This window comes from Chiroxiphia lanceolata, chromosome Z, assembly GCF_009829145.1.
Source record: "Chiroxiphia lanceolata isolate bChiLan1 chromosome Z, bChiLan1.pri, whole genome shotgun sequence".
Lineage (NCBI taxonomy): Eukaryota > Metazoa > Chordata > Aves > Passeriformes > Pipridae > Chiroxiphia > Chiroxiphia lanceolata.
In genome coordinates this window covers 18,350,527-18,365,224 of record NC_045671.1, presented here as the reverse complement: position 1 = coordinate 18,365,224, position 14,698 = coordinate 18,350,527, and the positions used below count along the sequence as shown (strand labels likewise).

The window sequence follows — 14,698 nt, the reverse complement described above, 5'->3', positions numbered from 1 at the left end:
AGGAATTTTTGCAAAGAAATGTTGGCCATCAAGGTTACTCTCTACTAAAGGGTCTCATTTTTGTTTTTCAACTGCATAGTTAAGAGGGTAACCTACGGATTATGTTCCTCTCCCCTCCTAAGGCTTTCGCACTCAACATTATGGGCAGAAATGAACCAGATTCAGTGCTTTTGAATTAGGAATGCAGAACAGGAGTCCAGCAGATTTCAGGTACAAAATCAGAAACCACTCAAGATGAGGCAAAAGCTGCTTCTTTTAGAGAGCCTGGCACACCAGCAATATAATTTTGCCCTCTTTTTTTGACAGCTACCTTCTGACAATTAGCCTAATAAAGCATGTCACTCGTCTTAGCCTTTCTTTTAGAAGTTGCTCTGAATTATGTTAAATGCAACAGAAATGTTAAGAGGTTATTTCATTTACTTATACTTTTTACAGTAGCAACACTGGCTGTCAAATTAAAAAAGACTAAATAAACCCTAGATGGAATTTTATTTTGTTCAGGAATGAAGTGCCACACATACCTTTCGGTGTTTTCAATATCTGTGGAAACCTGCCATAGATGCTGTTGAACATCTGTTGGCGATGACATGTCTTCTAAAATAGGTACTTCAGAACTCTCTTCCACTTTAATATCTAGAATCTTGGGTGGGCCACAAGGTTCTTTTCCTTTAAAATATTTAAACAAACATGTATCCCCATTATTTATTGATTAAAATGGATACTCAGATTATATCATTGATGCCTTGATGTTGATTTTGCACAGTAAAAATGGAGAGAAAGAGTACTGAATGCAAGAACTGTTCAGAAAGAGAACAGACCACACCAGAATGCTGCCATATGTTACTCTTACCGATTTCAAGGGTTCAGTTAAACTCCAGTGACTCACATGCAACACAAACTAAGAGCCAGAGGACAAAACAGAACAAAGTAAGTAAGTAAGGAAACTACAACACACATTCTGGAAACAACTTCAGAAACTCTGACACTAAAGAACAGTGCAATCCATGTCTCCTACTACTACAGCAATACCGAGGGAAAACAAAAGACAAATATGTGAAATTTTGTACTTTGTCATTTAAAATGACTACACAGCTGCCACCACTCACAGCTCAAATGCATTGTATTCTGAGTTTCCATGCTGATGCTTACCTAATTCATGCTCATTGTATGAAAATGAAATTCAGTGTTGAAATTGAATGGGGGCTTCATGACAGATCTTCCAGGGCTTTTGTCAGGGAGACGATGGGATAAAGGATATGGATCGTGATAGCAGAGTATGCAAGAGAGTTAAGCATTGGTGGAATATTTTGGTATCCTTGCAAATCTCTTCTGGATTGTCTGATAGTGTTCCTCTTCTGTAGTGGCAAGTACAGTTCTGGCATCAGGTACATTTAAAGGAAAAAATTCACATTGCAGTGCATCCCAGACAAATTATTAAGAAGTCAAATTTTTTTCCCTGAGTTCTCTCAGGAAATGGAGTAAACAATCTCAGGAAGTAACAAATAAAACTTTCTAAAAGTAGAAGAAAAAATGTCAATGTTTAAACCACTAGTATGTAACGTTGAGTAGGAAATGTCTTTCATTTCACAATTTTTGTAATTTGAAAAATTTTTACATCAGGACAAACCTAAGTAGTTCCTGAAAGGCTTGGCAAAGAACATGAAGAACAAGACCAGCCAGTAGAGCAGTGCTGACATAGAACATTTTTCTGGGACACTAGAGACCAAGGCTGCATACCATGCTATACTGCTCTTCCACATCACAAATATTCCTGCTATCAGGCGTGTAACCTTCTTTTTTAAAATCTAAAAATTCCTGGATTTTAAGATAGTTTTTTTGCGTAAGTTCTCTAAACTGTTGTATTCAGGTAAATTATTCCTTTGCTAAAAAGAAAAAAAAAGTTGTTCTTAGCTACTTGCCTGAAATATCAAACTAGATGTTACTTATGCTGCAGAAGACATTGCTTCATGTTTTCATTAGTCTTTAAAGCCAGTAGGAAGCGCTTTTCCCAGCTTTCCTTCCAACTAAGTTATCTAACTGAATCTAAGAGGGTGCATGACCTGATATAAGCTCACCCTCCATAAAAGAACGATGTTCTGTGTCCTTTCTTTGCTGCTTACTTTGGCATCCACTGCTAACTTGGGCTTTGCCAAGTCCTTCTGTGATCCACTTTAGCCCATCAAATGGTAGAAGATTACCCAAATGAAAAATAAAATGTGAAGTTTTCTGATGAAGTGGTTTAAGTCAGATCAGTCAAGAACCTTACATGTTCAAGAGCAAGTGCCAGAGGAAGATCATATGGTCAGAAATAGTGGGAGTAAGCAGTGAAGGCACTGTAAGAGAGGGGAGACAGAGAGAAAGGGATCAAGACCTTCCTGTTGGTTACAAGCTACAAGCCTGAATGCTGACTCAGTTGCTTGCGGAACAGCAGACTAAGCCTACTTCCCAGATTACATGTTTTTCTCTGTATCACTCTGTAGGTATAACTTAAAATTTTCTTGTTCTTAACTGAAGATTCTACTGTTATTTTAAGGTAGTTCTTATTGTACAGTTTTCAGTGTTCATTCATATAAGCTTCATTATTTGTTATTTTTTCCCATTACAGTAAGCCCATAACAAAACATAAAGTTACCAATATCTCACTTTTTGCTTTTTCATAAAAGAGGTTTCATGTAAAGCATCTAATTTGCCACCAATATCACAAGGCTGAAACTGGATATTAACGAATTGTCCCATTATTTTGAGGCGCAATGGTGGAACTCTGACCTGACCTTTGGCAACATACTGTCAAGAACAACCCTGTCTATAGATGCATCCTTCAGGGATGTGAAAGGTGTTTCAAAAGAAACAATAACACCAGATGAAAGCACTAGATGAAATAATAGTAAAGATTCTTTTTCACAATTTGAGAACAGAAGCACTGAGACTGAAACGTTCTTTTTGTTAGCACAAAGCTCTTGCAAGACTAGCACAAAGCGCTTGCGAGGCAAGCTCTTGCAGATTTAGCAGAATGAACCGCACAGATCTCCTTTCCACTGAGAATAGCTCTTTATCAGTAATTCTGTTGTATTGTGAGCAATTCATGAAGTCTTTCTTGAATTTCACATCATCTGCTCAGTCACTTGAAAACAATTAAACAGTCAGCTAATAATAAAGGCTTTTCTTGAATAATGTATGACTCATGCTTAACATTCCTACCACATGTTACAGCCTACAGAGAAACAAAAGCTCTTTAATCTTCTCATCCCTCCAGTAGTAGGTAAGGATATCTTTTGTAATACACACTTATGAATGGATGTAAACCCTAAATTTGGCTTTCAACTTAGGCAGTGGAAAGATTTTTCAATAATTTCAGTTGCAATGATGTATTCTTCCTCTTCTTACCAGTAATTAATCTCTTTTTTTTCCCCTTCACTTTAAGAAGCAGAAAATACTTTGGTATGAAATTAAATTAATTCAATTAAATAATGCTAAGGATCAAACTTGAGTGAGGATAAATAGAAGAGCAGAAAATTATCAGTTCAGCAAGGTTTCATATATAACCTGTGACCACAGTGTTTTATGTGTCTCACTTGTTGTGCCTCTTACTGCTTCTGTGGTGACCTCTGTCATGCTACCCTATCCACCAACTCTTAGTCATCACCTAATTTGCACAAAAACTGTGATGAATGAAAAAAATTAAAAGAAAAAAACCCTTATTGTATGTCCCTTGGAGCTAGTTGGATTTCACTTCAGAGGAACTAGAAAGATCTTTGAAGGGAATATCTGCATTTAACAAAGTTGAAAGAATCCCTCTCTCAAAATGAAGGTAGCATTTGCATCAGGTTTCTAACTTAGGAACTAAGGAAAAATGTGCAAGCTATAAATCACAGCTTAAGTACATGAACAGGAGAACCTAAAAGGGGAATAGGAAAGAATTGTGTAGGAGGTAAAAAAAGTATTTGACAAATATAGTTAACAGTCTGATGTACTTAATTCTTGACTTACACTTGGGACCTGTGGAACTTGGAGACTGTCTCACTGACTTATTATTAAAGAATACACACAATATAGCAGGTTGGACCATAAGAATAATATATTCCTGTAACTATATATGAGCAGAGACTTATTCTTTTAAAACTCAGAATAAACAGCTACCAGTTTCAGACCTTGTACTTCTTTGACAGTGTAGCTTTATTTTTACAGCATGTTTTGAACTCTGGAAAACACCTCCAGTTCATTTTAATTGTCCCATCTTGCCTTTGATTTGTTATATGGGCTTGCTCTCTTCAATATTAAAGTGCTCAAATGTGCACAGCTAGCTAATATACAATATACAATACTGCAATATACAATCTAGGGTTTAAAAAATACATTCTGATATAAGTAATTATATAACCCAACAAGTCAACTAGATCTGTAGATGATCCTAAGAAATTCCTGGTTTCTATGTAAACATGTACAGACATTAAACTTTGGTAGTGTGGACTTCCACAGTGACATGTTATTCCATTATTATAATAATGTTTTACAGTTCTAACAATGAAAGGAATTACTATTGTGGATACATGAAGTAGTAAAGATTTTTTATCTGTTATGCTTGCATATTAGAAATACAATGAAAACCTTTGACCCCAAAGTATTTGTGGCTGTGTACACCATGTATGCTGAAGTGCACTTACAAACTCCGAGGCAGTCCTTGATTTTCTCAATGTGCAACCTTGACAACCTCCATGTTAATTTTGAAAAATGATAATCACATCCAGCAGCTTCCATGGACAGAAAGTAGGCCAACAATTTCTAAGACCTTGATAGCTACAGCAGAATTTGTTTATTTAATTAAAATTGTCAATAGGTACACATACAACATTTAAATGAATGACAACTGAATTTTGTAAATGCTTCAGAGAGGTACCTAAGTTTCTTCAGAGTATCTTACTTTCCATTAAATTCTAATTCTCAGATTCTAAATTAGCATTTTTTAGCTTAATGTCTCTTTTTACAATGGGGAGAAATTGCTATTTATGCAGTTCTGAAGATACACCTATTAGTGTGTGAGTTACTGAGCAAGCTCTGAGGAATAGAAAGATTCTGCCTTTAGAAGAGAATCGTGTGCAATAAATACAATGTATTATACTAAACAATTAGGATAAAAGAAAGATGTGTGTTCAAGTAGAATATGTGTATTAGTTAGCCAGGATTCTTGGGATTGTGGAAAGGAGTAACAAAATATATGATCAGGTAACCAAAAGCTTAGTAACTACAAAAATCTTGAATTAAGGATATTTGGGCATGACTCCTTATGCCCCTTGCAAACTTTCTGAATGTTGAACTGTTGAATGATAGTATATTTTCAACCCTGGGCTTTTGTGGTGTATGTATCTTTAAAAAAATAATTCTTAAAGAGCACTTACCTCAGTTTACTTACTGTATAACACAGCTGCAAATATTAATGTCTTTTAGCCCCACTGTGACAGTTAAATTTCAAAGAAATAACAGAATATCTGATTTTTCTAGTAAAGGTTCTATGGCAGTAGTAAGTTAATCTTGCATTGTAAATATGCAAGAAATTTCTGTACAGGAAGCTTGATATACACTATACAGCAAATAAAGGAATATCTGTTCAGTAGTAAAGAAAGATAAGGAGAGATGAGAAGATCTGTGCTGTAACAGATGAAAAGACACAGAGCTCAGCCCTCAAATTTTGTGCTCTGTTTCATTAAGAGCATCTATTTCCTAGTAGGGAGCACTGGCTGAGCTTCTCTTGGGAAAAGAGCATCAGCCCCCCGCCTTAGCTTTATCAGTTCTATAATTTTTTTGATGAATTTTGATTAAGGTACCAATACCCATAATTATTATATATAAGCTACAGGTTGCCGAGAACAGTCTGCATGTCATGCTACTGCTGGCTCCTGAGTAAGAACATAAATTAGTGAAATCGTATTGGAGACTTAAAAGCCTAACAAACAACTTGTCCAACAGGTAAGAGGACTAGAAAATATTACATCCCAATAGAAAATATTATCTTCAGAAATGCTCTTCAAGATACAGCAAGAACATCAGACATACACATTTATGGATTAAACAAAGATTATAGGGGTAGTACTCTTAATACACAAGAATTTATTTTTTTAATATGGTCATTCAGATGATGAAAAACTGGTGAAAAACTAAAAAAGTTATATACTAGCAATATCACAATATATTTTATAATGGTGAAATTATTGTCTCTTTCCTCCCTAGAGATAAATTTATGCACTTTGCCTACACTGCAGTATCATTCTCTGTAAGTATGGGCTCATTATACTCCTTTGAAAACTTTATCTTTTATCAGAACACAGAATAAATAGGTTGCAAAGTCATCTAGTCTAACACCTTACTGAAAGCAGAGTCAACTTGCATCAGACTGTTCAGGTTTATTTGAGTTAACAGTATCTCCATGAATGTTCAGATATATTTGATTTAACAGTATCTCCATGAATGGATATTTCACAGCCCCTTTTGGTGCCTGTCTAGCATACAGCTACCTTCACTGTGAAAAAATAGTTAATACAGAAATGGAATTTCCCTTATTGCATGATGTCTTTATAATACTTTTAGGTGTTGCAAATACCAGGTATTTAATACAAAAGAGCAATGTTCTGTTGGCTATTCAAATTATTCAAATCCCTGTCATCATATAATTTTTGCCTGTTATGAGTTTTTTTTCAAAGGATGTCCGAGAAGCTTGGAGCCAAGTTACTGTGTTTATCTTTACATGGATACAGGACAAAAGTCCTGCCGGTTTAGCAATGGCAGAATAGCTACCAAGACTTTCTCTATGGCAGGTTGAGGAACTTCAAGCCTGTGCAATGGATTTTTAGGTGAGATGCAGTATGCGCGGAACTGAACCCACCCTTTAATCCTGAGGTTCACACTAGGTTGAGGAACTAGTGTGTATCAAAAGTACTGCCAGACAGGAACTAAACTGCAACTCATCCAGCTTTAGACTTCTAACAGTTTGTTGTTTAGTTTAAGTTATTAATGTAGATTCTGTCCAGAAGCAAAAGGGAGAGACAAGACATGTTGGGGTTACTCAAGTCACTTCAAGCTATTTTCTTTCAGCAGTTACAGAAGATGGTTTGACAACTGTAACCAGCACTAAGAAATGTAGTAAAATCTGTCCTAAAAAATGATGTTTCATTGTGAAAGCTACTGGTATCTTGTTATACAATGGCTGTTAACTCTCTCTTCTTGTTCTATAGATTTATTTTGACTTGAAATAAATAACGGAGAAGCTCAGTTAAGCAGTTATAAACCTCTCATTCTTACTTCCATAACAACAATACCAAATATCCCTGGCTCAATGCAAAAAAATATACTACAGGACCTTTCGGTGTGACAGGAAATTCACAAGGTTCATTACAAGGCCTTTATCACAGTTCATAACAGAGCTTTGTCTTGTCTTTACCTAGTATATTCTGCTGGGATATTATCTAGGGAAAGAGTAGTTACAATCAGCACAGATACAGTCCTAATCAGCGTGTGCCATCACTGATCAATGAGGTTACTAAGTAAACTATCCAGTAAATTATCAGCATTTCTACATCTTCCTTTCAGGAGGCGAATCAAATATGAATCATTAGAGATGCATTTTCACTGAAGCGAGGACATCTCCTCTGTGTGTAAAAATACTCTGCGAGGTAGATTTCAGTTCCAAATCTACTAACTACTTCTATAAAAGTGGGCAGCTTTTTAATGACACTTTTTAGTCTTCTGTTATTATTGTGGTTTAGGAATGGTACTCCCCAATCCAGTGACCCCACTGAGGCTCTGCCAAACCACACGCTGCTCTCTCTTCCCCTTCTCTTTCCCCTCCCTGATGAGGTGGAATGGAGTTGAGAAACCAAGGCACAAAAAGTGAAGTTCACAGACTGAGATAAGAACAATTTACTGGAAACAGCAATGAGATAAGAAAATGGATGGGAACAGCAACAATGCTATTAAAAAAAGCATGAAAAAGAGAGGGTGATTCACATGCAAAAATGCTCACCACCAACCCCAAAACAAGTGAAGTGAATGACTCCCTGCTCCCTGCCACGTTTTTTGAGCAGAAGCCACGCTCTCCTCCACATAAGCCTGAGAGTCCCTTTCCCCTGCCCCTGGCAGTGACATGAGGTCCTGATGCCTCCCAGCTATTGCAAAAAAATTAACCTTGTCCTGGCCAAAACCCAGACAACTATAAAATAGCATTGCTGAATAAATAGAGATAGTAAGGAATCAGTTTAGCACTAAAACCATGCCACAGAGCTCTATCAAACATTTGACCTCAAATATTATACCCAGCAAATACCTCTAATAAAATTACTAAGATTGCCCACTGGTCTGACTAATGACAGCTAAAACTTCAGGGACTACTCTTTTTTTAAAAAAAAATCAGACTTCTAAACTGCAAGGACATTAGTGATACAAGCCTGATAAGACACACTTCTGCAAGAATAATGATAAACAGAAAAAGAGCCCTTTTTAAGTAGTTGAAAACTTATATATAGGTATAGTTCATTTTATAGTTTGGTGCTTGTTGTGGTTTAACACTGGCTGGCAACAAAGCCCCACAGAGCTGCTCAACTGCTCACCCCTAGTGGGACAGGGAGTCTACTGAAAGGGTAAAAGTGAGAGAACTTGTAGGTTGAGATACAGTTTAATATCTCAGAAGACTCTGCTGTGCATGCAAGCAAAACAAAATAAGTAATTCATTCACCACTTCCTATTGGCAGGCAGGTGTTCAGCTAACCCCAGGAAAGAAAGGCTACACCATGTGTAAGGATGACGGGAAGACAAATGCCATCCTTTGAATGTCCTCCCATTTCTTCATCTTCCCCCCTCTTCATATGTTGAGCACAATGCCATATGATCTGGGATGTCCCTTGGGTCAGTGAGGGTCAGCTGTCCCAGCTGTGTCCCCTCCCAACACCTTGTGCACCCTCAGCCTTCTCACTGGTGGGTTTGAGTGAGGGGCAGAAAAGGCCTTGACAGCAAGCACTGTTCAGCAACAGCTAAAACACCCCTGTGCTATCAACCCTGTTTCCAGCACAAATCCAAAACACAGTCCCTTGCTAGCTACTGTTGATAAAATTAACTCTGCCCCAGCCAAAAGAGTGCTTTGTCTTCCATGAGTACCCACATTGCTGTAAAATATTGTTCTTTTTTTCAAAATCAGCATCTGAATGTTTGTGCAATTCAATACCTTTCCGATGAAACTGCAGTGATCCTAGCAGACATATGGACTTCAGCATTTCTGTTGTGTACATTTCTAAGCAACACTGCAACTGGATGTATAGCCTACAGATTTCAGGATGAATTTCACCATCTTCTGGGCTGCAGCAAAAGAGAATAATTTAGTTAGGAAAGAGACTAGAAGGATGCGAGGCTCATCAAATCCACTTACCTACTGATGCAAGCAACACATCAGAATCTGCTTCACAAACTATTAAGCTGTTTCTACTGAATTGTATTTACAAACAATTCTTTAGATCTATAAAGCTCTAGGCTTAACACAGCTAAAGTTGGATTGTCTTCAGTAAGATTACATGTCCTTATTGTCTTCTCTGCATATTTTTGGAAAAGGGGTAAATAAGTGACTATTTTCTCCTCTTTAAAACTTTGGATAAGAATTTCCTGTGAGACTGAAGCGTTCTTTTGCCATCCAGTTTCAGTTACCCTTGGTCTTGACACAGACACAGGAGACACCAGGGCCACTTTAACAGTCGAGGTTAGAAATTCTGGATCAGGCATAATCAATCTACTTTGAAGACACTCTCATCAGAAACAAGTCAGTTTTAGTCTTTTGGTTCTATATATTCTGCCTGAATTTGTTTTCCCCCCATGTTTAAATTAGTAGTTATGTGATACTGCACTGTGAGGAGAATGGGATGCACAAGACTTCTTTTTTCAGAGAAGTAGTAACAATCTTGAAAACAAAAATAGAAACCAAGAGTAATTGTACACCTCCAATTAATTGCTCAGGAAACTAAGAAAATAATTTACCCAGACCCAGGAACCAGAAGCCTGGTTGTAAAATCAGACATTAAATATCAATTTTGTAGGCTGGGTATACTACACGAGTACAAACAGTCTTTAATATAAATTATGCTATAGAACTGTTTTGGTAAGTGCTAACAAAGTGATTTAGCCAGTAATCCCTGATAATGACGTTTTCAACGCTCATTGTGAAGGTACCTTTAATAGGGCAGTAAGCAGTTAAGATTGACTGGGATTTCAGAGATTTCATTTTCAGACATTCTTACTACTCATTTCCTACACAGTGATGCTAAATGGCAAGACACCCCTCAAAACTGACTTTTATAATAACTTTTCTAACTATGCTGAACCTAAAGGTACTTCTGAATACTACTGCTAAAAACTAAAAAAAAAAAAATTCAGCATACTTACAGAATTCTAGCCTACAAATAATATAAAGGAAGCTTTCACAATAAAAAGATTGCAAACATTCTTTAAAGTGATTGCATTTCCTGTGGTTAAACTTACACTTCAAAAGACTCCCCTATATATGAAATAAAAGTAGACGTGAGGATCTCCTAACAGGAACCAAGGGAACTTACCTGATAATTTATTTGCAGCAACACTAGACTGGGCTGATATGATCAAATAATTTCTTAATACCAATCTAGGCCAAAGGCTTCAAGACCTACAGCAAACAATGCTTATTTACACTAGAGAAACAGGTTCTTTCTGACCAAAGAGATCATTATTTATACCTAGATCCAGGGTCCAGCCAAAATGATCAACATAATATATATTTATAATACATTATAATATGTGGACTGTTGGAGGCTTTTACTATCCTGATTTGTCCTACCTTTTACCTTACAGATAAGATTTTTTTATACACTTTTGTATCAAATATGCTTAAATTTTCAATGAACATTACTCCCAAGTTCAGTATCATGAATTGCAGTAGACAATGATACAGCTGTTTCCCCCCTCCACCCCATTGTTTCCATCACTTACTGTTGCAGCCTTTTTCTCAATAAGCACATATACAGTAATTTCCTTTGAGCTGTCCTTACCAATACAGGGATTACAAAAAATGTAAGGAGCGTAGAATCACATTTGTTTTCCATCCTCAAGATCCAGGTCCAAAATTTTGGTCATCAAACTTATTGCTTACTTCATTTGTAATACCGAAGTCCTGGAGCCTCTCAAATATACACACAAGCACATTCAGTTTCTGTCTGAGTTTCCTAGATACCCAAACTTTTTTTTTGAGAGCAGGGTTTCTTCTGTCCTGAAGCCATTGATTTGCCTATTCCACCTGAAGGTGATTCCTCCACGTTCTTGTGCAAAGTGGAGCCTACAAAAAATTATAGCCACCTTGGATGGTTATGATGACCTTTTTCTCCTCAGTGATGAGAAGAAACTGCAGAGAAACTGCTTCTGAAAGAGAGAAGCAGTTCTACTCCACTATCTCATGCAAATCACACTGAATCTGTCTAGTTCTTGTGAGAGCTAGTATTATTTAACCACAAGTCTATCATTAAGAGGAGTAATCACTACATTAATAATTTCCTTGTAGCAGATTTAGATAAAATTGGATTATGGCTGTCCTATTTTTCACTACACTATTTAAAATGTTAGAAATATTCAGATCTTTTAGAAGTCATGGCTATTACAGGAACTCAGTTTGCAATGTTTATTTACAATTTGCAACGTTCCTTTCTAGCTGTCATTGGCAAAAAGATTTCAGGATCTGCCTGCCTCATATAGCTGTCAAATTTCTATGAAGCAAAAATGGTGAAAACCTTTAAAACGTTTTTACTCTTAGTGTCAGAATTTTTAATTGTGCAGACTAAGTCAGCAGCAATTAAATATAAGATGCTCATAAGCCAATTAAAATTTTTCAGCGGCTTCCTATTTACAAATGAGCTGGAAGAGTATTCAAGAGCACAATAATACATATTTTTTTGCTCTTGTAAATCTAATGTCTTTTTCTTGCAAAGTACATTTATGAATAGAGTGAAGTAAGATGTAGACACATTGATGATATATGCATGTTCTGACCCATTCTTGTTTTCTCAAGAATATGGAGCATATGTAATTGGACTGCAGGCAAAATGTTTCTCTACATTGCAAATCCAGAGTAACAGCAGTGACATCCAAGAAAAATATTTTTAATTATGAAAACTTTACACAAAGAGAGTTATTTCCAGGCCCTCACTGATTGTCTCAAACTATTTAATTACAATAATGACCATAAGAATTCCTTTAGCTTGCAACCAAACAATTTTCTCCTATGCATGTATATAGGCCTCATTTTCATGCTGATGTGAATGCACATAAAGATTTCTTTCACAATCCCTGAATTCTGTGTACAGGGCTTAAAATTTCTCTTTAAAGTGCTATAAATTTCAATTCTCCATATTTCTAATTCTGTATGTTCAATGTCATGTCATGAGAAATGCTGAATGGGGGACTGGTACAGACATAACTTTCAGAATGCTGGTTATGTTTATTATTAACTAATACGAATTAGCTATATATCAAATTAATATTTATTTACAAGTGCTCGCTTTGGCAGCACATATACTAAAAAAATTTATTTACAAAGAAAAGTTCAAGCAAACTGATAATATCACCCCTCTCATCCCCCACAGTCAGCTGCTTCAGCTAGTCTGGCTGATTTCTTTATGAAGACCAGTAAAGATATTCAAGAGTAATCCCATATAACACAATCTTATACAGTACTGTGCTAAACCGTGTTCTCAACAGAGCTGTTTAATAGCTTATGTGCAGGTGGGCATATGATAGCTAGCACAGCACTGACCACCTGCACCTGAGACAAAGACTAGCACCTAACCATCGGCTTCCAAGGACAGCTGCTACAGGACTGTGAACAGGAATTGTGCTCACTTCCCACATCCATTGTGGAACAGAAATTTTCTTGCTTTTCCCTATCCACTCAGGTAAAATGAAGAGTTACTGGTAATTTTCAAAGGATTTGGATATACAGGTTGTGGCTTCTTGGAATACTTCATCTGACAGGGAAGTGCTGCTGCCTTTCCTAAGAATGCAGAGAATGGCCCATGTAGGAAGGGACCAAAGACAGAATTTATGGAATTTCATGTCTCTGAGAAAGCCTCCTCACTCGCAAGTGAAGCAGCAAGGCACATGTCTGCATACATAAGAAGGGTGAACGGTGAGATGGGTGCACGTGTTATGCAAATGTTTTGCATGCAGGCTGAAGTCTGTAGGTCCATGCAAGCTGCCACATTGCTTAACAACTGTCAGGCATAACTCCTGCCTGATCTTCACGAGAGTACAGTAGGCTTTGATTTTCACATTGAACTAAGAGAACACGTTCCTTCCCACAAAGATCTTTTTTGTTTTTAAGACTTAAAAACTGTATTAAAGACAGATAGATAGGTAGCTTATTACTACCAAAAATGACGTGTCCCATCACAAGGTCTGTAGGATTACTTATTTGACTTAGAAACACTTGCTGATATCTAGGTAAAACAAGCAGATAATTTGGCTCTGATTTTCCTTTTTGTTCTCTCTGCTAAATTATGTTGATAGCTGTACATAAAACACTTTCAAATATCCTGTCTCTTCCTTACTGGGAATTTCTGTAGTTGTCACATGAGTGACAACTACATACCCACCAGGGTGCCATAAAAGGCAGAAGTCCTTATTGAAAGATGTGAACACTACTCATTTCATGAGAAATTCATACTGCTGTGTGAGCCCTACTTCTGTAGATTGAGAGCTCTGATATCTACAGGTATTAAAGTAGTTACAAAAGTGAAAATGCTGTTTTGTTCCTTTATATAACAGTAGCTTGCGTTTACCACATTGCTATTAAAAGTATAATTTTTTGTAAAAATAAATAAATCTATAACATTACATTCTCACATTTTGAGCATTAGTAAAATAGACGGCTTTCTTTCTGTAAAATCCTACATTTAAAAATCGGGTCACGTTGGTCAAATGAATATGTTTACAAAGCACTGACAGGAAGTGGAATTTCCTTTTCATTTTCCTAAGCAGATATTTAAAATAAAACCTATAGAGGGAGCTCTTACACCAACCATATAGTACCCAATATCGTTATTTGATAATTATTTTAAAATACAAGAATAAAAAGAATAAAAATTATTAAAATGCTCCTTCCTAAATGCAAAGGTAAAGAGTGAATATTTTTTCCCCCAAAATACTTGACACATGATTTTATTGTACTGCCAAAATGTTGGTTACAATTAAGAAAATACCTTCAGAGTTTTCTGAATTTCCACAGGTGTCCAGCATTCACAGTTCCATTAAAATGTGTGAAACTTAAGACAATAAAACTGAAAAAACAGTCTAATTCTGAATTTAACTTCATAATTTTAGTCACATATTGACAACTGAGCAGTATTTTACTTTTACTATCAACAACATGAAAAATATATATATTGACGATCTCCGGTTAAAAGAGTAGTGATGTTACATGAAGGGTTTGATACATCTTTTTGTAAAAGCATTGTTTAGACAAATTCTGTGCTTAATTCTAAGGAAAAGTATTAATAATTCTAAAATACGATGAGCTGAAAGAACTATCTCAACATATAATGAAGAGTGTTTGTCTTCAAAAGCCAAAGGAAAATTAATTCATCAAATTCTGCCCTATGCTCCATATATGTATCTCCCATGAAAAAAAATGCAAGTTGCCTTGATGAGCTGC

The 14,698-nt window shown here is 36.3% G+C and overlaps 1 protein-coding gene across 2 annotated transcripts in view; it reads right to left on the bottom strand.

Moving 5' to 3' along the window:
* RGS7BP (regulator of G protein signaling 7 binding protein) overlaps positions 1 to 14,698 on the bottom strand; it is a 40,850-nt gene that overhangs the window by 6,538 nt on the left and 19,614 nt on the right. For both annotated transcript variants that reach the window (XM_032676841.1, XM_032676840.1), the window contains exons 3-4: positions 9,206 to 9,336; positions 522 to 666 (exon numbers count right to left, since the gene is read on the bottom strand). In XM_032676841.1, coding sequence (XP_032532732.1) covers positions 522 to 666; positions 9,206 to 9,336 — 276 coding nt within the window. The remainder of the gene's footprint in view (positions 1 to 521; positions 667 to 9,205; positions 9,337 to 14,698) is intronic.